The sequence below is a fragment of the Eriocheir sinensis genome, chromosome 26 (assembly GCF_024679095.1).
Source record: "Eriocheir sinensis breed Jianghai 21 chromosome 26, ASM2467909v1, whole genome shotgun sequence".
Taxonomy (NCBI): domain Eukaryota; kingdom Metazoa; phylum Arthropoda; class Malacostraca; order Decapoda; family Varunidae; genus Eriocheir; species Eriocheir sinensis.
In genome coordinates this window covers 17,669,982-17,695,432 of record NC_066534.1, presented here as the reverse complement: position 1 = coordinate 17,695,432, position 25,451 = coordinate 17,669,982, and the positions used below count along the sequence as shown (strand labels likewise).

Sequence of the window (25,451 nt, the reverse complement as noted above, 5' to 3'; positions counted from 1 at the left end):
GCATAAACCTACATAACTCTTTCCTGAACTACGATTGTCAAAATATATATAAATCAAGTAATGCAGCAGATATAAGAGAGAGAGAGAGAGAGAGAGAGAGAGAGAGAGAGAGAGAGATAAACCTACATAACTCCTTCCTGAACTACGATTGTCAAAATATATATAAACAATGCAACAGGTATAAGTCAGTTCATTGCTGCTGTTTCGACGCTAAAATCCAATCAAATTCTTTAAACCACGTCTTCATCTAGCAAGTGAAGCGAAGCACGGGGCGAGGCGTGAGTCGAGATTGCCAAAGGGAACGAACCACCACCTTTTTTCACTTTCCTCGGCTCCCTCGTCGCGTACACAGCTGGTGGAATCCGTAGGCCCTTCAAAGGCTTATAGTTGACTGCCGTGATTTCCTGAGCTTGTAGGGCGGTACGGTGACGCGGGACATTCCTACCAGTGGCCATTGCAATGGAATCAGCGGACTTATTGAAGGACCAAGGAGTAAAAGGAGCCCTGAAGTCTGCACGAATCAACAGGACCATTCACTTACTGTTTGGACATCCCTCTTGCCCCTGCCCGCTTCTACGTGGTAAGTGGAGGCCCGTTTTACTGTGGTTCCCCTATGCTGTTTGTTAAGTACCCGAGAGACTTTTTGTAACGCAGTGGTGTGCCTGTTTATCCCACCTGTGTGTATGAGAGAGAGAGAGAGAGAGAGAGAGAGAGAGAGAGAGAGAGAGAGAGAGAGAGATAATGGTTCCACATTTTGCCACAGTCTTTGCCGGCCATTAGAAGCATAGCCGTAATTCATCTATTGGATAAATCTTAAGAATAGCGGCTCCTAGCGGGTGCGCATTTAGGGCACGGTGTGGTGGTAATTACATTTCTAGCACGTACGACGGGGTTTTGACGAGCGGGCAGGCGTGTTTATGTCACAAGGGGTGTATTTTTCCGCGCTGGCCTCACGATTTCTTCCAAGTCGATGGGCGATGAGACTGCGAGCTCCGGGGTGAAGAAAGGGAAGAGCCCGCCCGGAAAAATACACCCCTTGTGACAAACACGCCTGTCCGCTTGTCAAAACCCCGTCGTACGTGCTAGAAATGTTGTTACCACCACACCGTGCCCTAAATGAGCACTCGTTATAGGAGCCCCTATTCTTAAGATTTACCGTGGTGTGAAATAATCCAGGAAAAATATGAGTTGTCGCCTACCCTTGTTCTTAATTACCCCCAGAAACGATAGGTGTATTTTGGAGCCCAGCCGTGAATTAGAGCGGATGACTGAATGCCCAACAGACTATTTATAGGCGAAGTGTTGTTAGCAGGAGCACGGGCTGCTTTACGTTGCCAGGTTTTGGAAGTACTATCCATGTCTACGTTTACACTTCCTCCCTTTTCGTGTTTGTCTTGTGTATTGCAATAATAAACAAACACTACAATGGGACGCGGCAGAGTGGTCATAGGCTTGTAAACAGTATCGGATTACCACTGAACGTAACACTCTTATTGCCATCTAGTGTTCGTTCTCTCTCGTAAACCATTGGCTCTTAAAAACGGAGGTGAATGGTAATAGCCTCAACACTGCTCTTTGGCCATTATTACAAAAACGACATCATAACTACGCCTACTCGAGAAGATTCACTGTCTCATTGTTGCTAATTGACACACCTCTCATTACAGTGAAGGTCAGTGGGATACTCGGTTCACTACCTTGCCACAGTGTATATTTGAAGGCTCTCATGTGTCAGTGGGAGTGCACGAGGCTCGACCCTGGGAGCCTTGTCACGAGGTAGCTACAAGGATACACACAGAGGTTATACAGTTAGGTTAGGTTAGGTTAGATTAGGTAACGCGCACTTCATGAATATACACACGGGGGTTATACAGTTAAGTTAGATTAGGTTAGGTTGGATAATGCGCAATAATCGAGAAGTTACAGTAGTTTAATGTAGAGAAAATGAACGAGAGCAAAGAGATAAAGTGGTAGGAAGATGAAAGGAAAAAAAAAAAGTTTAATCTACACTTAACATTCCCATGCGCTCAGTTGGGTTCAAAGGATTGTTTTTTCAGAGACCTTTATTCCACCATATGTCATTTAGTGAGCTTTTATGTGCTTTACTTTGGTTCAGAGCGTATGAACGAAGGGGTCCTTGGTTGACTTCCCGTTCTTGGAATTAGTCCAACACAGAATGAGTGCAACAAGTGCTGGGTTTGACGGCTCCGATACGTTCAAGAATACGGGCTGTGGAGACGCTTTTCAGTAACCTGGCGGGGGCGTGCGAGGGAACAGGTATTGCGCGGCACTTACCTGCTCTCACGAACGCGCCCATGCAGCAAGCGAGGACTTACCCGGAAGGCAGACTATTTTTACTCGTGTTTGATTTTCCTCTCGTCCTCTGCCTGCATGATTAGTGGCCTCCGTGCAGGGCGTTAACACGTCTTATAAACATGATTCCTTGACGAGTGGTAAACATGGCTGAAGCAGGAACCGGAGCGTTTGAAATGAGTGTAAAAAAATAAAGCAGCCTATAGAGTGTAGACTGATATTCATAAGCTGCATAAGTCTGGTAACTCTCCCCTTCTGAATGCATCGCAGAGAGTTTTTAATGTGCATAAACCTCGCCAGAAAATGTTGTTCTTTAGTGAGTGACGGACAAAGGTGAGGAAGATGCGAAATATGTCCATGGGCAGAAATCTTAGGATATGTACCCTACGCCCCTGTCCACCCAGCAGTGAATGGGTACCGGTATTGATCAAGGGTTGTTTCCCGTCTCCTATAGTTCCTTCCCCTTCTGTCTCTCTCCGGCATATGACCACAGATGTTGCGCCGACTAAACGAAACTTTCCAACTTTCTTTTAGGATATATAACTAAGGAGAGAAAGGACGTACACTTGTATAGCCTTTAGCATGAAATGTCGATTCCTATAGCAGCACGTAGTAATCTGTCTTTATATCTGCATTAGGGGCTTGGTATTTAGGAAAAGGTCTGAGTAGCCATAACTCTACCTTTGTCAGTTAGTACGGAACAAGAGAGTGGGGTATCCAGATGTAGTAATGTCCGTGGTAATGCGTATAAATACCACGGGAGGATCCTGATAACTTCTAACACAAGAGTAGGGTGTACCGTTTAAAGCACTTCAGTATATTAGTTTATCCTACCGTAAGTAATTAAGTACCAAAGGAGCGAGGTCATGAATCTTTATCCCGCTTCCAGAAAAGAACTTCCATTGATTGTTCTTATTTTTTTATGATGAGCATCGGAACTTATTCAAAGGTTAAAACGGGAGATTCTTTTTCAGTACCACATGACGTAACCTACAATTTGAAACACTTGGACAAAACTTATCATAAAATACCCAAGTTAAGCAAGAGTTCCTATCTTTTCTTTTTAACACCAATACGAAAGTCTGCAAATGTTTGTTTTTCCGTCAGTAAATTAACAAACCAGTGAGAAAAATTGTACCTTTACTATAGCAAAATCATCACAGTACTTAAGAATACCTCAAATTATATTCGGCGTGGTTATTTACAGTAACAAACGAAGTCGAACAGAAAAAATAAAGAGAAATAACATCAGCGACGGGAAAAGGGAGGTAACATCGGCGAAGACAGACTCATCATCACCGTTGCCAGATTGTCGTACTCAGAGCATAGTATTTACCTGTTTCTGACGCCTAACTATTGCCAAGAAACATCAGAATCTAACTCTTTTAACGAAAACTATAAATTAATTTCGTTATTGGAGCCCAGAAGACAGTTTGGGGGTAGGAAGTCGGGAAATATAACCGGCTAAGTACGACAATCTGGTACCGTTGCTATCATATCCATCATGCTGGACTAGACGGGGTAGACACTCAAGGCAAAAAAACATCACATAGAAGACTCACTGACTAAGCACGAGACATTGCGAGTTGTCGAGTTGTTGGATAAAGAACACATTGACACGTTATAGGAAGCTGTTTCTTATTTATCACTATGATTTTCGAGCGGCGATGTTGGCTCCTCTATCTTCAAGGGCGTCGTCTCTTCGACCTTTCCTCCTTCAGTATCACTTTCCTGGCAAGTCCTCGGAATCACTGTAGCTCCTTCCTCAACCGTCCTGGGAGAGGCATCAGAGGTCTCGTTGGGGGCTTCCTGAAGGGTCTGGAGGGGCAAGGGGGTGGCGGCGTTGCGTGCGTTTACACCAGACGCCGTGGAAGACCTGAGGAAACAAATCATGGGTATTGGAGGAGACTGAGGAGGAGGAAGTAAGCGCTGGCGTGCTAAAATCATGGTTGTTGGGGGAGACTGAGAAAGCTATTTATGCAGGAGGGAGTAAGCGCTAGCGTGCCATTAACGGGTCCTTTATTCCCCGCCGCTCTGCCACACAGTCCCAACTCTTATCTCTTCCTCTTAGCTACAGGTAACATATTAGAGAGAAAAAATAGTTGTTAGGACTCGCACGTTGCCAAATTGTCGTACTCTGAGCATCGCATTTTTCATTTTTAGACTCCCAGACCGTCGTAACCACACAAACAACGATAGAAATTTAAAGTTATCGTTGAAACTGTTAAATAGTGATGGTTTTCGCTCTTTTTTGCTAGTTATCGGTCAGAAACTAGGAAAATGCAATGCGCTGAGTACGATAATTTGGCAACGCTGTTTGGGCCTTTTGTTACGTCCGTGCTGGGTTAGACTGAGGATACTGAAAGCATGAGGAAGTAAGTGCTGCCGTTTTGGTCAGGGGGAGGCCGTGATCTAGTTTTATTGAGTCTTTTGGTATGACAGTGCTGGGGAAACTCAGGAAACTATTAAGGGGCTATACACTTGGCAAATTTTTCCGTGGACCTTCAGTCAAACCACGATTTCCGCTAGGGTGGTTCTCATTTGTTTCTTGTTATTGCTGATGATGATGATGGTGATTTATCCCGTCGTCCTTCGGTGAAATCTACCGTAGCTTTGGAAGATAATGGACACGTCAGAAAACCACGGAAATATGAGAACCACGCCAGCGGAAATCGTGGTTTGACTGAAGATCCACGGAAAATTTGCCCAGTGTAATAGCCCCAATAAGCGCAGTTGGTCAGGACGAGACAGTGAATTAGTTTTCTTAGTCTCTTGGTATGGCAAGTACCTCGGCGTCTTTTTTAAGTGGCAAAAAATGATTGTAACGATAAGCTATCTTCAAGTGCATGCATATTGTTACGCCGCGAATCAGGAGCAAGGACATATTGATAAAAGAATCATAAATATATACGCATTCACGACAAAAAACAAAAACAAAACAAAAACTAGAAAGTGAAATCACGAAGTACCACGTAGGCCAAAGTAATCCATCGGTGTTTTATGATTATCTGTCGGTGAACTCCATTTGGGGATTCATCCTTTAAATCAGCTTTTTTTATATAGATGTTTTTCTGCGGTCAAATTAAACTTTCTGCGTTACACTCTTGAGCGAACGACAAACCTCCCGACATGCCTATGAGCTGCGTGCGAGCCTCCCGCCGCCGAGGTGTACTTTTCTATGCGTGAGGAAGTGGCCGCCCTTCTACCCTTACTTCGACGGCCTCTGCAGTGAAAAGACGTGGACGGCGGGGGATTTAATTTAAGTTTTTAAACGGATCGAAGGGATTAACAAGGGCTTTTTAGTGAAATATCTATACTAAAAAGTGATGCAAGAACACGCGGTAACATGTATAAGTTGGATAAATTCAAGTTCAGGAAGGATATAGGCAAGAACAGGTTCCCGAACAGGCTAGTGGATGAGTGGGACAAACTGAGGCGAACAGGTATATATGTAGTTGAGGTAGACACAATTGAAAGTTTTAAATGGAGGCTAGATGTATTCATGGATGGGAAGGGAATTTGGTCAATAACCCATTTCCAGGTGCTACCAAGTGTAAGCCGTCTTGTCTCTGGGAGTCTCCTGAATCCTTATGAAAAATTACTGAAACCCTTGACTGCAGATTTCCTACCAGAAGACATCACCAAGCTACAGGAATGGAACAAAAAGTGGCTGCTACAATAAAATGAAGAAAAATGTAAAGTCCTGCACCTTGGGGGGATATTCAGTATACCAATACCACATGGGAAATACTCCACTATCCACCGCAGAGGCAGAGAATGACCTGGGACTATATGTTACCAGGGTACTAGTGAAAGCCAAATCCGTTCCAATCGCAGCGGACGGGTTAAAGTCTCTCCCTCGCTTACCGTTTAGTGGAAGGCGAATAGGATCGGCTGCTGTCCCTTTTGGAGGAGGAGAGCGAGGTCAGGGTGGTGAGGGGGCCTCTGACCACCTTGCCGGCCCGCCCGCAGCACACGCCCCACCTGGCCTGAACCTGTTACACGACACACAATTTATTTCTCTCTCTCTCTCTCTCTCTCTCTCTCTCTCTCTGACAAGAGTAACAATTTCTTTTATTTTTACTCGTTTTTTATTCGTTTTTTATGTATGTTTTCACTCTCACACTGACACACACACACACACACACACACACACACACACACACACACACCTTCCGGAGAGTCGTCCTCTTGCAGACGAACACCACGAAGATGATGAAGCCCTGCAGCGCGTTGAGGGTGTCCGTCACGATCCTGGACGGGCGGGCGGCGCGGGGAGGAAGGAAAGGGCAGCAGTTAAGGTCAGTTCGACAGTCCAACAGAGTCATTGTAAGCGCCCAAACCAAGCTATAATCTAAAAAATGATCCGTTTTTCCTTCGCAATACCAGATAGTAAAGAGACTTCCCGTGTGGTCTGCTAAAATTTAATCCTATTTATATCAATCGCAAACACAATACAAGGAATTTTCATAGTATTTTGTGTTTGGTTGGGGAGCTTACGAACTTGCTGTACTGGACTGTAAAACTGGCCCTTAGTGTATTGGTCGGGAGGAAGGGTTCCGGCCCCCACCGCCTGTATTTCAGTCTGTTTATGAAAGTTTACCTTCAAGGAACCTGGGGCCTTGGGAATGATGAGTGGTGAGTGATTGGGCGGTACCTATTCATCTCGGCACACCAACACGATTATTTGGCATTACGAACAAAAGCACAAACAGATGCTGGAACGATAGTAACTGCCATGCCATTTACTCCAGGCAATGTTGTAATGGCACACTTATCCTATGATGTACTGTATTTAGAATTACTATAAGATTTGTTTTATTGCGTTGTTCATGATTGTCTGAGAATACCAGAGAGAAAATTTGGGTTAGGGTGTCAAGGAAACCCGGTAAAGTGGACCGATAAGATTGGGAAATACATGGAAATGAGAGGAGGAGGATATGCAGTGATTAATTAATGACCAAGAGTGGTGACGCCAGTATTGCAGGAGTCCGCTAGTAATGTGTATCTAGGGTGAATGTGGATACTGAATGCTGAGACTATAGACAACCCCGAGCCGCTACACACACTTTACCGCCAGACAGACCCGCCCATGGTGACAGCCGGGCCAAGCAGACGTGACACTGTTTTATGGCTTTGAGAGGAAACACAGGCTGGTATTACAAGACCGTTTCGCTTCTCACATCAGCTATTTCTAAAGGTCATAGGGGGCATCAATCGGGTTCTAAAGAGTGTTTTTTTTAGGTTCATGGTACAGAGGAACGGTCAAACTACCACCAGGGTCATAAAACTACCCCTGGAAATGCTCACAAGTCCTAGGAAAGCCTCTTCAATTATGTGTTCTAAGTGGGTGATATATCTTTTAATACGACCCTAGATAACGGAGGGGGAGGAAGAACGTGCGAAGGAGACTCACAGGGCTCCACACACGCCGGTCTGCCAGGATATCACCTCCGCCAGCCACGTCACGCCCATCACCAGGAACAGCTTCACGTACAGCCACATCCTGTAAGCACGAGCGCCACACCTGTACTTCATCATTCATAAGGTGACCATGATGGCACCCGTGGCACCATTACCATCACCGGAACATGCAGACACAGAACCAAAGTTTAATGACGTTTAGTTTTACTTGATTCAGAATGACAGAGAGGGGAGGAGAAGGGAGAGAAAAGGGAGTGGAGGGAAGGGAATGGGTGCGTTGTATGGACTGAGATATCGGCTTTCCTATTATTCTTGTGAGCTAGGAGACGGGAAGGGTGTTAGATTCCAAGAGAAGCTTCCCTCAGGACCTAATTGGAAGGGTGTTAGATCTCGAGAGAAGCTTCCCTCAGGACCTAATACCCTTTTCCGTCTTCTAGTTCACAAGAATAGGAAAGATATCACTGCCCCTCCCCTTCCCCCTTCCTTCCCCTCTCCCCTCCCTGCCCCCTGATACCCTACGCTCCTGTCCACCCAGCAGTAAATGGGTACCAGGTATTAATCGGGGGTTGTGTCCCGTCTCCTGGGGTCTGTTCCCTTCTCCTATAATTCCTTCCCCTTCTGTCTCTCTCCGGCATATGACTACAGATGTTGCGCCGACTAAACGAAACTTTCCAACTTTCCCTTCCCCCTACATACCTTTCCCGGTTGTATTCACGGCTCCGCGTCAGGTGGGGGTCGTTCTGGGCGCGGCAGAGGATCGACGCCACCAACCCGAAGAAGACGATGTTGGCCAGCACGAGCACCAGCACCCAGCCGTAGAGGTAGGCCCAGTGCGCCTCCTGGCCTGGGGGGACAGATGTTGATATTCTCAAGCCCCGTTCACACTGTTCCAACTCTGGGCCACGACAACCAAGCGACTCTTAGGCCCCCTTCACACTGTGTCGAATCAGCATCCGGCGATCGTTTCTAGACCTCTTTCCGACCATGTGCGACCCTTTCACATCAACATTTCACACCCAAGACCTCGTATATCCCGAATCGCTGGGTTGTCGTGGCCCAGAGTCGGCACAGCGTGAACGGGGCTTAAGACACTACCGACTCTCACACCAATTACTTCTAAAGACTTAAAAAGAGGTAAAATGCATTCTCATGAGTATTTTTTTGGAGTTCGTGGTACAGAAGAAGGGTCAAACCACCACTAGGGTCATAAAACTACCCCTGGAAATGCTCAAAACTCCTGCAAAAGCCTTGTCATATATGAGAGCTTGGGCGCCGAAATGCTTAAGAATATGACCGTCTGAGAGTGTTACACGCGCTCCTTGGGGCCGGGCAAAGGGCGGCTTCCTCCTCCTCCTAATGACGCCGAGGCCAAGGGCAGAATATGTTTATACTTTCTAGGGTCGTTGTTTACACGGCCGCCGGGGAATGAGTACACAGCGTTGCAGCGCCTCGACGCTTCTACGCTCCCAGCCTCACACACGACCGACAATTCCCATAAAAAAAAAGATTAAAAGTTTTACAGGGTACCGATAGCAGTGTTCGTGTATCATCGGTGCAGCGCCACGTGAAGCTCCTAACAGAGGTTGATTTACTGCATGTGAGGCTAAGAACGCAGGTGCACATTAAGTAACTTTACAATAAGAAAAATATTCGAGTTAGTGGTGATGAGAAATTGTCTTGCGCTAACATTGGCCGGGTCTAGAAATTCATCGATCATCGTCATCCGCCATACAAGTCTGGAGGCATCCAATGTTCTCAAGGTAGCCGCTACTTTGTTGTTAACCAAAATTAAGTTATGCAGGTGATACATAATAGGCATAAAAACATGCTTCGTGTAAATATTTTGTAAATTTTGACATTCTATAACTTCTACGCGTGCTAGCATGTCTCAGTCACCATCTTACTGGACGACTAAGTGCGAGCGAACAGGATCCTCGTGTGTACATAGCTTGTCTGTCTTGAGTGGCTCGTGTTTACCGTAATGACGCAGCTGCGGGAATACCTTGCAGACAGAGCTCCGGTGCAAGGCGGGAGGCTTGTCAACAATGACTCGTGTGCTTTGTAACGTATGACGCACCTTGGGGTGTAAAACTGACAATGATAAAAGCAAGAGGCATGTACGTCTCCACCACGGCAAGGCCAGGATCATGGTGCATGCACTACCACAAGGCCTCAGGCACGGCATGAATACCTAGCTAATGGTCTCCCTCTCTAGGTATCGCTTATATACGAAGGAAATTGTGTATATGATTATGTGATAACATCCTAATAAGTAAAAGGCGTAACCTGCAGATCTTTGAACTGTAAGGGAGATTCATACGAGGCGGAGCTGTCTGGGACGGAGGAAAGTCATGCACGCACATAGATACATCAGATGCACGTCATTCTAATGCGGTTGAGGCCGCGGCCCCGTGACGGCCATGCACCTACCGTTGAACCAACAGTATTTGCTGATGTTGGGTCGTATGATGTTATCCGAGGTGGCATTCTTGTCCACGATGACGGCCACGCTGGCGAGCAGCAGCGGGCAGCCCCACGCGTACAGCGAGTACAGCAGGAAGCGGCGCAGCCCACCGTCCGCCGCAGTCCGCGTCTTCCTGCAAGCAAGCACCGCGGGGAAGGGATGAGCGCGCCAGCCCCAGTAGTAGCTACTCACCAGAAATTAATACGTGTAGATCTCGGTTTTGTTTGATTTAGGCGTTTTAGAAGAACATGGTGTAATTACGTCAATATTCCTTACCGGGGTTTTGCTAATGGAAAAAAAAAAAGGTACTTCTGCGAAACGCACTGCGCAGCCTCTCCATGGACACAACTCTCCCTTAAACAAAAGCCTCGAGAGCATAAAAACCTTGAGGTTGGAATAAAGCTGTAACATGATTATAACAGTATCAATCCTTTCTTTTTATATTGACTTCAATCTTTCAAGAATATTTTTTTCATGATACGCGCAGTTCCCCTTGCATAAACCGGTGTGGGCGGCTGTCAGGGGCGGGGTGCGCCTTGCAGCCATCACCGGCGATAGGGTAAACACGGGGAGGAAAGAACAGTGCTGGCGGGGTGGCCTTTCTCCCCCTCGCGTCGTTGGTCAAACAATGAACAGCACTCTTGAGGTTTACATTCGAGAAAAGGGAAGTCCCCCGTAAGACAACGAGATTATTTTCTTTTCCTTTTTAGGTTTCTGATCACGATTTCTTGCACGTGGGTTGAGAAATGTAAAACCCAAACTGTGATTACCTTGTCAGAAAAAGAAACACTACCTGTCTGAATCTTTTGACTTTAGACAAGCGTTGAGGTAAAAAAAATATAGATAAACTAAGTAGAATAACGTCTATAACCAATACCAAGCCGTGTGTGCTCTGGGGGTGTGGCGCGTAATGATGCGAGAGAGAGGACGGACAGCAGAGGATGGATGGTGTGGTGCGAGTCGGTGTGGATGGCAGGGACGAGTGGCAATACAGGGGAAGTAATGGCACTTTTAGGGGATTGTTTGCCCATACTTGCTCATCCTTTAATTAATTAGTGCTCGCATCAGGATAGATAGATAGGTAGATAGATAGAGATGGATAGATAGATATAGGTAGACAGGTATAAATAGACAGGTATAGATAGATAGTTGTAGAGATAGATTTAGATAGATAGGTATAGATAGATAGATAGAGATAAATAGATAAAGAATGACAATGCTACTACTACTACTACTACTTCCGCTGTTAACCGGAAGGAAGACAATTCAGTGTGTGAGTGTGAGTGTGAGTGTGTGTGTGTGTGTGTGTGTGTGTGTGTGTGAGTGTGAGTGTGAGTGTGTGTGAGTGTGTGTGTGAGTGTGTGTGTGTGTGTGTGTGTGTGTATGTGTGTGTGTGTGTGTGTGTGTGTGTGTGTGTGTGTGTGTGTGTGTGTGTGTGTGTGATAGAGGCACGCACGCACGCACGCATTTACTGTGTTCATTTTACTTTCATTACCTAAATTCATCCAGTGATTAAAACGTTCCCCAAAGCAGAGAGGATGACACTCATTAGGGAAAGCATCGCAAACACCACCGTGACAACCGTGATGACCCGCTGGCCCGTGTCGTGTTTCTCCGCGTCCTTCTATTTCTGGCCGTCCATTTTGTTTACAGACAATTTCTATGAACACGTATGGATTAGTGTACGCAGTTGGTCGGGTGTACATGGCTGTCCCCCCAGTGTTTTCAAGCACGGGATGGCATATTGTTTTATTCTTTCATAGGAAAACATCAATGAATCCAGTACAGCGCTCTGTTTTGTAATAGGTGAAGTGAAGGACCAATAAATAGCCTTCATGCAGTGATTCATCAGTAAATTTACGAGAAATAGCATCTTGCTATTTTCAAAAAACAAAATTGTCTTACCCGACCAGCTGCGTACACGGATCCGTGTTCATAGCAAGTTTGTAAACAAAAGGACGGCCGGAAATAGGAGGACGCGGAGAAACACGACACCGGAGTACGTGCGTGGTGGGCTCATATTACTAAACATGTCGGGTTCCTACTACAGAGAAGATTCACCGGGTTTTCATGGGTGCTTTTCCGATTCAAGATCCAGAAGTCGTGTAAAACCATCACCAGGATCACAAAACAGTCCATGAAAATCCAGGAACTATTAATAGAGGCTTTTCAATCAGGCGATCTGAGGTGCCCAAAATATATGCTTGGGCCTCTTCACGTCACGGAGGCAAAGGGAAGAAGGGACGCAGGAGGGAGGGAGGAAGGGAGATGTAAAGTGATGCAAGGTTCTCAAGGAGCTTTTGGTCGGGGGTTCACCGCGGTCATAGTTTAGCCGCGTCACATCATGAGTGTAGAGTGAACCGGAAGACTTAGTTCCCGTGAGAGAGAGAGAGAGAGAGAGAGAGAGAGAGAGAGAGAGAGAGAGAGAGAGAGAGAGAGAGAGAGAGAGAGAGAGAGAGAGAGAGAGAGAGAGAGTGAGAGAGTGAGTGGTGGTAGTGAGTGAGTGGTGGTGGTGAGAGAGTGAGTGAGAGAGAGAGAGAGGTGAGAGTGAGGTGAGTGAGAGTGAGAGTGAGTGAGTGAGTGAGTGGTGGTGGTGTGTGGTGGTGGGGTGGTGTGGTGGTGGGTGGTGGTGGTGGTGGTGGTGCTGGTGGTGGGTGGTGTGGGGTGGTGGTGGTGGTGGTGTGGTGGGTGGTGGTGGTGTGGGTGGTGGTGGTGTGGTGGGTGTGGGGGGTGGTGTTGGGGTGGTGGGGGTGCTGGTGGTGGGTGGTGGGGTGGTGGGTGGTGGGTTATCATCATTCATTATCATTACTATACGTCAAATACAAGAATCAAACGCGTCCGTCGATCTCCGTAAAGAGTTGCATATGCCTTTGTGTTCTCGTATGCCACTTCCCTTTTTGAGTAACGCCTCTCATTCCCCCTGCAGAAGCCCGGACCCCTTCCCCACCTTTCTACTACCCACCTGAGCGTCCTCCAGATGTCGAAGCACATCACGTTGAGCCAGAAGAAGGCCGCCAAGATGCTCAGGTGCATGACGAAGGCTGCGGGGGAGAGGCGGCACAGGTGAGGGGGTTACGCGCGCACACACACACACACACACACACACACACACACACACACACACACACACACACACACACACACACTTTTATTCATCCTTAATTCCTTACTTCACACTAATGGTCTCGTATCTGTGGTGTCAAAACTCGAATAAATCTTCTAATCCTCTTATCTCGACGGCTAAATTTATTATTCTCTTATTTTTCTTAATATATTTTAGTCTTTTATCATTTAAGTGTTCATCTACGGCAGTACTCTTAACATCTATGTACGCCTGAACTGACTTTCTCTCCTAGGTCTGCATCTTAGTGATAAACAACGCCTTAATAACACACTGTAAAGGACTGATTGTTGCGAGGAGAGTATGGGCGTTAGAGAGGCAAACTCCAATTGACGAAAGAATAAAAAGATCGATAATCTCAGACACTTCCACCTCTCATGCCATTTCAACATTTCCAAAAGCCAAAATGGGAGGTTAATTGGGTGTTCATGGGTGTTTTTTTGCGTTCGTTGTACAGAGGTGTCAAAACTACCACCAGGGTCTTAAAAGTAAGTACCTCTGGAAATGCCTCAAACCCACCTCTCGTGTCAACATTTCCAAAAGCCAAAATTAAGATTAATTGGGTTTTCATGGGTGTTTTTCACGTTCATGGTACAGAAGAAGTGTCAAAACTGCCACCAGGGTCATAAAAGTAAGTACCTCTGGAAATGCCTCAAACCCACCTCTCGTGTCAATATTTCCAAAAGCCAAAACGGAGATTAATCGGGTTTTAATGGTGTTTTTTTACGTTCATGGTACAGAGGATGTGTCAAAACTACCACCAGGGTCATAAAAGTACCTCTGGAAATGCTTCAAACCCACCTCTCATGTCATGTCAACATTTCCAAAAGCCAAAATGGGAGGTTAATCGGGTGTTCATGGGTGTTTTTTTACGTTCGTTGTACAGAGGTGTCAAAACTTCCGCCAGGGTCATAAAAGTACCTCTGGAAATGCCCTAAACCCCTACGAAAACCCTGTCAAATGTGAGTGTAAGGGGCGAAGGGTCTGAGAATATGGTTCCTGGTATTGCGTTACTTATCCGTCTATCAAATTCCATGAAAGACAAAACCGTAATCATCAAAAGTGTGGCCAAAGTAACGACAGGCAACAGGCATCGTATTATAGAGGAAAGCTTTAAATCTGCAGCAGAAATGGCGTGGAGTGGCAGGACTTAGCATGCTGCATTCTGTTATCGTAATGTCATAAAATTAACATCAGATTACGTCATGGAAAGGAACATGTTATATCCGTATCAAGATATGTATTTCCTGCGTGTGTCGTAAGCACGGGGCCTATTCTAACACATGTCGGATCCCAGACACACACATTTGACAAGGCTTTCCGAGGAGTTGTGGGCGTTTGCAGTGGTAGTTCTATGACCCTTTTTGGTAGTATGATAATTTTTGTGTGTACCGTGAACCTCCACACTCATTAAAACGCGATTGATCTCCTTTTTGGCCCTTGGAAATAGTTGGTTATATTTCAGAGCTCAAGCACATCTATACATTTGACAAGGCTTTCCGAGGAGTTGTGGGCGTTTCCAAGGGTAGTTTAATGACCTCGTTTGTTAGTTTGACCTTTCTTCTGTATCGTGAACGTCAAAAAACACTCATTAGAACCCGATTAGTCTCCTTTTGCGGTCTTGAGAAATAGTTGATTTGAGAGAGGCGTCTCTGAGTATACCAAGCCAGTGGTTTATATTTTTATTTCCAAGCATAATATATATTGACAACAAGGCGGGAGGAGTTGTGGGCGTTTCCAGGGGTAGTTAAATGACCTCGTTTGTTAGTTTGACCTTTCTTCTGTATCGTGAACCTCAAAAAACACTCATTAGAAGGCGATTAGTCTCCTTTTGCGGCCTTGAGAAATAGTTGATGTAAGAGGCGAAGCATCTGAGTAATACCAAGCCAATGATTATATTTCGGAGCCCAAGCACATAATATACATTTGACAAGACTTTCCGAGGAGTTGTGGGCGTTTCCAGGGATAGTTTAATGACCTCGTTTGTTAGTTTGACCTTTCTTCTGTATCGTGAACGTCAAAAAACACTCATTAGAAAGCGATTGATCTCCTTTTGCGGCCTTGAGAAATAGTCTGAGGGGTCGGGGCGGGCAAGCGAGGGTGTGTTTTATGGCGCTCTATTCCTGATAACGTTATGACAGCGCTGATTGGGAAAGTCTGACTGTGCTGGCTGGCTTCCTCGTCTTCTCTTCTTCTTTATTATTATTATTATTATTATTATTATTATTATTATTATTATTATTAAGCATTATCATTACTATTATTATCATTCTTATTATTGTTGGCGTTATTTTCATTTTTCTCATCAATATGTTTTGTTTTTGTTATTTAGTAGTAATAGCAGTAGTAGTAGTAGTAGTAGTACTTTATCTTTTTCAACAATTATTATTATTATTTTTTATCATCATTATCATTACTATTATGAATCAATATTGTTTTGCTGTTGTCTACATTCACGTCCTTCAGTACAGTGCCAATTGTACCCGTTTTCAAGAAGCGCGAGACGAAGCGTGCGTGTTTTCAATGGCGTTTTGTCAGCACCTGTGTCGGTATACCTGAGGAACAGCTAACCGTCACGAAAGGGGCGGGGAGGTGTCAGTTAGGGGCTGCTGCAGGACCGTCAGTTGTCTGTCATAAAACGACCTAAAGTGACAGATTCATCTCTGATAACAACACAAACAAAGCCTTCGTGCCTAAAGTTGCCGTAATTAGTGAGCGTTACAAAACAATGACACTAATGTTTTTTTTTTAAGGAGGGAGGAGGAGTGTCTTGAAGGGAATAATGTATGGACGCTTTATTTGTTCGGGCATGTGAAAAAACAACACAAGCCTAACAGAAAGAGGGATTCTGTTGTCTCGAGTGATGAGCGAGATTTGAATATATCACTAACTCATCAAGGAAGGAGAGGATAACGCAATGGACTGCAAAGGGCCGTTAGGTCTATACAAGGCAGGTCCGGAGGGAAGGAGCGTGCCACGGACACTTTTGTGCGGCATGCATGTTACACAAGAATGCAGGAAGTCTGTTGCTTGTACGAGGGAGTGAAAACAAAACCTCACCTAGGAAGAAACAGGCTGACGTTGACAGCGTGCCAGCCGCCAGCCTTGTTGTGGCCAGCAGCGTGTAGCCAACGAAGAGGGCGGCCACGAGCGAGATGAGGCAGCGGCCGTGCAGTTTGTCCCTGATGTCCGGCACGCCGATATACACGACGAGGGTGATGCCGAGGAACGCGCTCGACACCAGCAGCAGGATCGGGTACAGGCTCTCCTTAATCGCCGAGCACACGGGCTGAGCAGGCTCCAAGCCGAAACAGGCGAGAGCTTTTTCTACGGCCTTGTCCTGGCTTACAAAGTTGTCGATGCAATAGTGGGTTGGCGGGTAGCTCTCATCGGCTCCCACATCGCGAGGAAGGAACAGGTTTCCATTGTTTAGCAGAAGAAATGTGTCCTCGGCAGCCTCAGGATTCAACAGGAACAACTGGCAATGGGTCGGCACTCCGTAAAGGTAGGACAAGTCACTCGGAGGCTCGACTCTGGATACGTGGTCATTGGCATCCGTGAAGGCCGGCCGCCACAGGAAGGAGCCTCCGGCAGGCACACACTCTACCCCGTGCATGATTTCTCCCTCGGGACAACACTTCCGTACACAGGTGACACTGTTGCATTGCTGCTCGTAGATGGCTATTTGGTCCTCGTAACAGACTGATACATTATATATCCCTTTATTCACGTCTGGCGCAACACAAAACCCTTCTCCTTCGTTTCTCTGCGAGGAGTCTCCCGGAGACCACGCCAAGGACACGCCTCCTGACGCGTACGTAAGATGTGTCTGGCTCGTGTTCAGCGAAAGATTCAAGAGTTTCTCGTACTTTGCACATGTCACGCTCACGGCCCTCTCCGGCACATCACCCGGCCACTGCAGCACTTGTTCTCTCAGCATGACAGGGGGCGAGAAGGACTGATGAGGGTAGGCGTTGCAGGAGCCGTCTGAACCGATGGCCAGACTGTGGCAGCAGCGGGGAACGGCTGGTGGCGAGAGACACACGTCGGCCTCCCAGGACATTTTTCCTTCACTGTCGAGCGTATGGTCAAAACAGTAGTGCTCGTAGGCCAGCGCCTGCCAGTACAACGAACCGTTCGGGAGGAGGGAGAATTGGTTAGAGTAGTCACGACTCGGAACCAAAGTAACTTTCACTTGGTTCTGGGAGCATGGAGCTGCCTCGACCCTCACCCGAAATGCATCAGTTGGAGACGCACTAGCTTGTTGCGTGCTTTCGTCCATCACAGCCACGTAACTCTGCTCTGCCAGGGAGCAGCCCGAGCCGCTCCACGCTCTGTTAGCACCACATCGACACTTTTGTATAGTAGCATTATATTCGACCTGAGCCCGGGGTCTGGGTGCTAGGTTTGTCCTTGCTCGTGACGGGAAATGCTCGTCCTTGTGCGGAATGTATTCGTAATCTAAAGAGTGTCCCTGTCCACACACCAGCCCAGGAAGCACCAGCACCGCCAGCACCACTAGCACCCTCATCACTGCCTCGCTGTCCGTTGTACTCTCGTTCGTCCAGAGGAAGATCACAGCCTCTCACATCGTTGTATCACTTGAACATACTCCACATCCTTTCATGCACAATTGGCAAAGGAATTTAAATATTTTTCAGACTTATACACAGGGACAGACCAGCAACGAAAGTCCAAAAGACCACCATGCAGCTGTAGCACTATGTCTATCAATCAATCACTATGTCCGTCGTTTTAGTGCGCACAGGATTCGGGCTGAGTCTCCCGCGGGTTCTGCTCCCTAGGTGGCACGGAGAGTGGCAGGACGTGACCCCTCAGGTGGCTCGCAATGAACTGCCAAGCCGGACTGAGCCGAGGCGAGGTGAGGGCGCACTCCCTAACCTCCTCCTTACCTCGCTCGCTGCCATACGATATCCACCTCCTTATCAATCTTATCCTGCTATGAGGCAAGATAAGATTGTACCTGTAAGTTGATAAGACATCCTCCGTTCCGTCACATTCTCAACATGAACCAATAACAGCACTCCGTAAACTTTGGGGTGTAAACGTAACAAAGATAAAAGCCAGAGGTGTGTATGTACTATGTATGTGTCCAGGAAAACTCTGAGGAGGCTGACTCATCGTGAACAAGCAACATACGTATGTGTTAATTCAGTCTTCCATGTGGAGCTTTGACAAATACGATAGATAAGAGATAAATAGATTGATGTAGATAAAAAGACAGATAAATAGGTAGATAAAATAGATAGATATATATAGATAAATAAACAGAAAGGTACGTAAGTAGACAAAGATAAACGGTTATGTAGAAAGGCCTGACATTGTGCTGCTGTCTCTCGCTCACTGATGGAGCTCGCCCACTCTTCCCGTCTCCGAAAAGGAAGCTAAAATACATAAACTGAATAGGAAGAAATAGAAGTTGAGGTCCCAAAGAAATATGACTGAGCTACATCTTAGAAGCAAGAGTAACGGGAAGTCTAAAAGGAAGTTTGCGTGTTTTGTGTCTCGAGGCGTCTGGGGCAGCTAAAGCAAGCGATGGTGATGGTGATGAGGGAGAGGAAGAAACAGACATATACCCGTATCCACCTGAGGGGCACAGCTGAGTAGGCCTATTACAGGTGGGGTCAAGGCAGGTGGAGCTCGGGGGCGTTCTGATAGCACATAAAAGGTTACTAGGGCATAAGATAAGGTCAATGGTGGGTATTAGTGCATGGCCAATAAATTATATGGGCTAATTTCATAGTTTGACACGGAGGTTGGTTAGTTATCTCCCAAACCAATGCCAGAGACTTCGAATATTCCCCTTATGGTAAAGAATTTTTGAGGAAACTGAGTAGGACATCTCTTTTGTGTCTGGTGTTGCGTCGAAAACCTTCAATAGCCATTATGGAGTGTAGAGGATGGTATAGTAGTTTAGTTCAGAAGTTACCAAAAAAGACCTTGTGTTGGACCATGACATTATCTGTTAAAACATCGAACAGTGCCTCGTAAAAGTTCATACTAGATAGGGCAGTAGCAGCGACGGGCCAAATTTGTGGCTTTACCGTGTTGCAGCGATGGGCCAAATTTGTGCTATGATATAAACCCCCCCAAAATAGATGATACTTATTCTGATCACAAATGCTTTGATATATATCATGAAATGGTTTGTGCGACGGGTAATTTTTTCTCATTTTTCTCGCTTGGAGGAACCATTAAGAAATATGATCTTTGACTTATCCCATCTCGTCTCTTTATACAGAAGGACTTACATACCCTCCATAGACCCTATATGTAGTGAGACTGAATACCCTTTGCAGGAGTGGAAGAAGCATAAAGGGTGAGTGAGAACAAGGAGTCATAAGCAGTAGCAGTGTGTTCATGAGGAAGGAGAGCAAGATTCATATGGGAAGTTCAGTATATGAGAACCGATGAATGATGATGATGATAAGGGAAGCTACTCGACTCTGTGCCGAACTCTGAGTTACTGAAGAGAGTCAGACAAAGGAGGTGAGTTAAGATTAATTGCTATATTGCTTGTCTGAATGAATGTAATTACCCTCAATACACACACACACACACCAAGCATACCCAACCCATTGCAGCTTCATCCATTTCCCAGAGAAGCAAACTGTAATTTCCTCTCTCTAAAAAGTATCTTACTGTCAGAGCAAGAAGTAAAATTATATAAGTCTAGGATCACAGCAGGACCAGACAGAATTTGGGACCACTTACACTTTCATCTTTTTAATAATTTTCTTTACTCCAGAGTTGAGGCATTCCTATTTTTCCACCTCATACTTTCTTCTAACCTTTACAAATTTGAACTGTGGAGATTTTCGGTTCTTGGAATTTAGACTACTAATGGAATTTTCCCTCGTGTTATAAGGTAATTGAAAGTCAGAGCTTGAGACCATAGATTTGTTTAATTTAGTCTAACATAGTTTTTGCAACAACGTACACCACTGCTACACACTTGGGGTGGTGAGGTGGTTGGTGGCACACTCCTAGTACCCAGAGCAACACAATGCCTCACACTATAGTCAAACCATTTCAAATAGTTTTGTTGGGCGTTTGATTCCGTGGGTCCTTCCTCCCCTCTGCCCAATATCTGTCCCAGTACCTATCCCTTCCTTTCGTATGTTAGCTATAGGCAACATATGAAAGGGAAAAATAGCAGAAGGGAGGAAAGGACCTGAGGAATTGAATGCCCAAACGGACTATTTGAAATGGTTTGACTGTAGGGGGAGGACCTTACGTTTACTGCCGACTCGCCTCAACACTACATACAGCCACTAAGCCAGTCAAGTATTGCTTACAGGAAGACATGATACTAATGATAGGTGGACTTGTAAGCAACATCACTTGTTACTTGTTGTGTCTATACACTTGGCTGCTTTGTTGTCAGTACACGGTAATTATCTCAGTGTTGAGCAGCAACTCTAAACATTACAGTAGTTATGTGACCAAGGGTGCCTGGTTATATCTTCTTCACTTTTCCTTTAAGCTGAATACATATACAACAGTCCATTGGTGACTTGTCTATATGTTAATTAAGTGCAGGGGTGCACACGCACGCACGCACCCACCCACCCACACTTTATATTTATCTCCTACACCTCCTGCACTTTACCAATGCATCCTGGCATTATTAAACTATTATCAACAATTCTGCCAAAACTCCTGAATAGCCAAGACACCAATGGTTTACTGTGTTCATATTTACCCAGAGGAAAACAACAATTAACAGACATTCCTGGTGTGTGTGTGTTTTTCCATTTTTGAGTGTCAAATTATGGTCACAACCATTTCTGGTGTGTGTGTGTGTTTGGTCAATTGCATGGGTGTTTGTGCCTGTGTGTTTCCTTTGTCGAAATGTTACATTATGGTCACAACCATTTTGATTTGACAAGCAATGTAGGCAAGGAAAGACACTGAGGTCATGAAAATTAAGATTATGCAAACCAGGTCATGAAAATTAAGATTATGCAAACCTGTTAATGAACATTCGCAATGAACATTCAACATAAAAACTGTGAACATTTAACCACGTGCATTCTGGAATGTAAACTGAAAGTAAAGACAGGGAAGGTGGTGCTCAATTCTGACTGTAGCTTATCTTTTATGGAAGAATCATTTAAGGCTGCAGAGTTTCGAGATCACATACAACTATCATGAGAACCATAAGACTATGTAACTTAGGCCACTGGCAAACTTTGTTCTCAACAACACCTAAACGCCAATCACAGCACAGTTAGGGCAAACCCACTACAGTGGAATTGGTTCAGCAAGTTGAATTCTTTTATAATTTCCTCTAAACTTTTGGATGCTAAACATTTTTACAAGTATCACAAATATGCTTTGTGTCTGTACAAATACTCTGTATTAGATTACCAGTACTAATTACCACATACAGTATTACAACCTTCACCACCTGCAATCAGAGTACAATAAATTGATTTTCAAGATCACAATAGTGCTGCACTCATATGTAATTTAGAGTAAACGGGTATTTAGGCATAGTTTTCAAGACAATTCGTTGATTAACAATGTTTATTTACAAAACAATTTATTAAATTAATCCCAAAAGGAATACTAACATTAGCTGATCTGTAATTTTGCTCTCCAGTTCATCGTGTTTCTAAACATTTGTGGTTTCTGGAAATAACAGCTGAAAATAACAGGAAACAAATACCCTTCCAAAGCAATAAGTGAATGTCTTGTAATGACTTCACTGACCATATGGGATAATGAAGAGGAGTCACTGGTTGCTCAGCTTCTCCAGTTCAGAATTAGGTTTAAAAGTGTTTTGAGTGCTCCTGTGCATAAGTTCCCTTGCTCTATTAGGAGTGATTAACAGTAATTTTTATGGTATGTGTCAAGTCTTGGAAGGTCTTAGTTGTTCTCTTTATTTTACAGTATATAGAGTTATTATTCCTTCGCTATAGTATTTATTGTGATGTGCACCTTTTTGAATTTTAAAATTTTGCGTGTTTTGAGTTATTTACTGTAATTCATCTATAGGAGAGAACAGCGTAAACAGCTAGGAGAGAGAGAGCAGAGTGTGGCTGAAGAGAGCAAGACATTGGGGATCCTCAGGAGTACAGGCACACACGACAAGCTCCTCACCAGTGGCTGACTGGGCCACGAGCAGCTTGTCCCATCCACACTTGCATTGGAAAGCATTATTTAACACAAACTTAATATAAAAATACGTTTAGTAATGAACAGCTTTTACATGCTAGGTCTAAAGTAAAGATAATTTCGGGGTAATCAATACGTCCTGGAGGCAATAATGTGTTGGTGCGGTTGCTGTGCTGGTGAAGGCTGAGGAATGCATCCCAAGTCATGTACACACGTCTTGGGCAGGTTGTTGTGGAGTGTGCTGGGTGGCCGGGTGGGCGGGGAGAGGCGGCTCCACACCCCTTGTGCTTACTTAAAACACCCTTCAGGCATGAACAATACTTCCATTCTTCATTACTCTCTGAAAGTCAGGAATTATCAAGATCTAAAAGTCTGATCACAACAAATTCTTAAAGCTTTCAGCACCTAGTTGTGTATTTGTTTTCTAGTTCAGTTTATTGTCGTGTTTTTAGAGGTAATTCTCTCCTAAAGTAAAGGTTGAGGCAATTTGCTTCAGTGCAGGGCAAATAAATACTTTTGAGGACACCCTCCCAAAAGATATTACGAACTGAAAACAACACCCCACTTGTCCCATTCAAGACTCTGTGCCCGTCATCAGCTGTTAGCAAGATATTTTGTTCTCCAGCGCCTGCCAAGTGCACACTGTTGCTACACATTTAAGCATTTTTAAGCTTGTTAAGTGGATTTGTCTCATTGATTGGTGCCTACTCTTCACTTCAAATTTTCTCAGAAATTAGAGTCTGATCAGAAAGCACCATCGTATTCAGGAGGATTTTATGTAGTTGAGCAGATGTTTTGAAAATCATATTGGTTGTATAATTGCTGCTTAATCTAATAATGTCAACAAAACTTGTCTGTCTTTTGTAACAGATGAGCCAAGTAAATATATTGAACATCGGCTGGTGTGCTGGGCGACACACACGGCAGATGCCCCGCCCGCCAACAGGCAATCAGCAGCAGCATCCTTATTTACTCAGCCGGGCGCCAGGGGGCTTTTTTCATCTTGTAAGGTAACTATGATAGTGAAGTTTAAAATATTTCTTTACTGATGACTGTCGTGACTATAAAATTAAAAAAAATGGTAGTAGTACTGTGATAGTGTGTAACAACGTGGTTTAATTAATTAGCAAAGACAACAATATCGTGGAAAAAATGAAAAACATACACTCCCAGGTCTCAAAAACTAAGTCAATAATACTTCAAAGAGGCTCCAGAGCAACACTTAAGCCTCTCTGGTTTTAAAAGAAACTAATTTGAGTGGCCCTTCAAGTGTAAAGTAAAGTCCAAAAACATAGTCAAATTCCACAACTGGACACCAAAAAAAACGCGCGCAAAAAAGAAAGAATTAGCACCACCCATGGCAGCCTGTCCATTTCTAAGCACAGGAAAAAAAAAATTATTGCAAATTCATACAAGTCTGTAATACTACTGTCTCCAAATCTCCAAATTTTCTTTAAAGTAGTTTGATACAGACACAAACTGTGTTTAATTTAAGGAAAAATGCTTCCAGTTTGTCTCCGGAGCCTTTTCTAGGTATCTTCGACTTTGTCATAGTTACTGTGAAATTTAAAATATTAAAAAAAAGACAACAATATCGTGGAAAAAATGAAAGAAACACACTTCCAGGTCCCAGGTCTCAACAATATCGTGGAAAAAATGAAAGAAACAGTTTATACACTTCCATGTCCCAGGTCTAAGTCAATAATACTTCAAAGAGGCTCCTGAGCAACACTTAAGCCTCTCTGGTTTTAAAAGAAACTAATTTGAGTGGCCCTTCAAGTGTATTTAAAGTCCTCCAAACATAGTTTCTACAAATTCAATACAAAAAGCTTTTCTCCCTAACAGAGGGACCGCTCCTTTCACCCCTTTGTGCAAGGAATTTCCACCCAGGCACGTGCAGGCGGCCTATTGGAGGGAGCACAACTGGACACCAAAAAGACGGCGCCAAAATGAAGAATTTACCAGCACCCATGGCAGCCTGTCACATTTCTAAGTACAGGAACTAAAAATGGATTGCAAATTCATTACAAGTTTGTAATGCACACGGTTCTCCAAATGTCAAAGGCTTTTCAATAAAGTTTGATACAGACAAAAACTTTCAAACAATTTAAGTAAAAATGCTTCCAGTTTGTCTCCGGAGCCTTTTTTAGGTATCTTCGACTTAGCACATTTTTCAGACCTGTTTTCATGCTACTATTTCAGTTTTTTTACTATTCTGTACAATTCCAAAAACAGATGTACCATAATATGTAGGAGACTTAAATACAATGATGCAAACAAATATTGAGGAGTGAAGAAATGGCAAATATTAAAGAGTTTGTCATGTTATTACCAAAATTATGCTTTAAGAGATCAGTTTCGAATACAAAGTTTTAGTTCCTCTCCATTCTTGAAACGTGGCTGCTTTTCCTGCCTGACAAAAATTGAGAAAACTTTTTGCTAGTTATCAAAGAACTTAGAAATGGTAAGATAGGACATACGGTATTCGATGATGCAAATCCTTGGAGTGTAGCATCTTACCATTTATAAAACCTTTGTTATACTAGCAATGATCTTATAATTGGTAAGGTGCATCACTCCAAGGCTTCCCATTATAATCAGTCGACGGGGGCACAACGAAACAGCCGAGTGTGTCAGATTCTCTCCTTCCTACCGTGATTGGTGCCCCTTACCATTTACAGGACCTTTGTTGTTACTCTAAATGAGGGAAGACTTTACCCTCTAGAGGTTTTGTCTTATGCTCCTATCACTGCTACTGGAGGCTTGAAATATCAGTTCATTAAATATATTACCTGTATGAACTGTGAGAAATCAGTGAAGTACCATTTTCATTACTCCCTCCATCCTCAAATCTTGCTTTACTGAGCTTATAATGAGCTACAGCATGTTCCAAAATTAAATTATTCTGCTTTTACTCTCCGAGGAATGATGTTGCCTGCAAACAACCTCATTAATATGGACTAATGTACTTGAAATGTCAGGTAC

At 44.4% G+C, this 25,451-nt stretch overlaps 2 protein-coding genes and 1 long non-coding RNA gene across 9 annotated transcripts in view; 1 reads left to right on the top strand and 2 right to left on the bottom strand.

The window, feature by feature from the left end:
- Positions 1–106: 106 nt before the first annotated feature.
- LOC127003848 (uncharacterized) lies at positions 107–25,281 on the top strand. Of its 2 annotated transcripts, XR_007757441.1 has the most exons (6): positions 107–580; positions 8,466–8,558; positions 13,128–13,264; positions 19,643–19,832; positions 23,337–23,476; positions 24,312–25,281. It is a non-coding gene; the product is annotated as an uncharacterized LOC127003848 (long non-coding RNA). The 2 variants fall into 2 exon arrangements; XR_007757440.1 differs by lacking the exon at positions 8,466–8,558.
- Positions 3,440–18,260, bottom strand: LOC127003845 (probable G-protein coupled receptor Mth-like 3). 2 transcript variants are annotated; one of them, XM_050870928.1, is made up of 8 exons: positions 16,383–18,250; positions 13,164–13,242; positions 10,168–10,334; positions 8,434–8,581; positions 7,730–7,819; positions 6,486–6,567; positions 6,181–6,308; positions 3,440–4,189 (listed from the first exon to the last, which is right to left on the bottom strand). In XM_050870928.1, the coding sequence occupies exons 1-8, from the start codon at positions 17,851–17,853 to the stop codon at positions 3,952–3,954; spliced, it is 2,403 nt and encodes an 800-aa protein (XP_050726885.1). In that variant the 5' UTR covers positions 17,854–18,250; the 3' UTR covers positions 3,440–3,951. The 2 variants fall into 2 exon arrangements, with proteins under 2 accessions (XP_050726885.1, XP_050726886.1); XM_050870929.1 differs by lacking the exon at positions 3,440–4,189 and adding an exon at positions 5,015–5,536 and having other exon boundaries at positions 16,383–18,260.
- The window catches only part of LOC127003844 (pyruvate carboxylase, mitochondrial-like), a 31,856-nt gene continuing 28,044 nt past the window's right edge, over positions 21,640–25,451 (bottom strand). For all 5 annotated transcript variants that reach the window (XM_050870922.1, XM_050870927.1, XM_050870926.1 and 2 more), the window contains one exon: positions 21,640–22,806. The gene's annotated coding sequence lies outside the window, so the exon portion shown is untranslated. The remainder of the gene's footprint in view (positions 22,807–25,451) is intronic.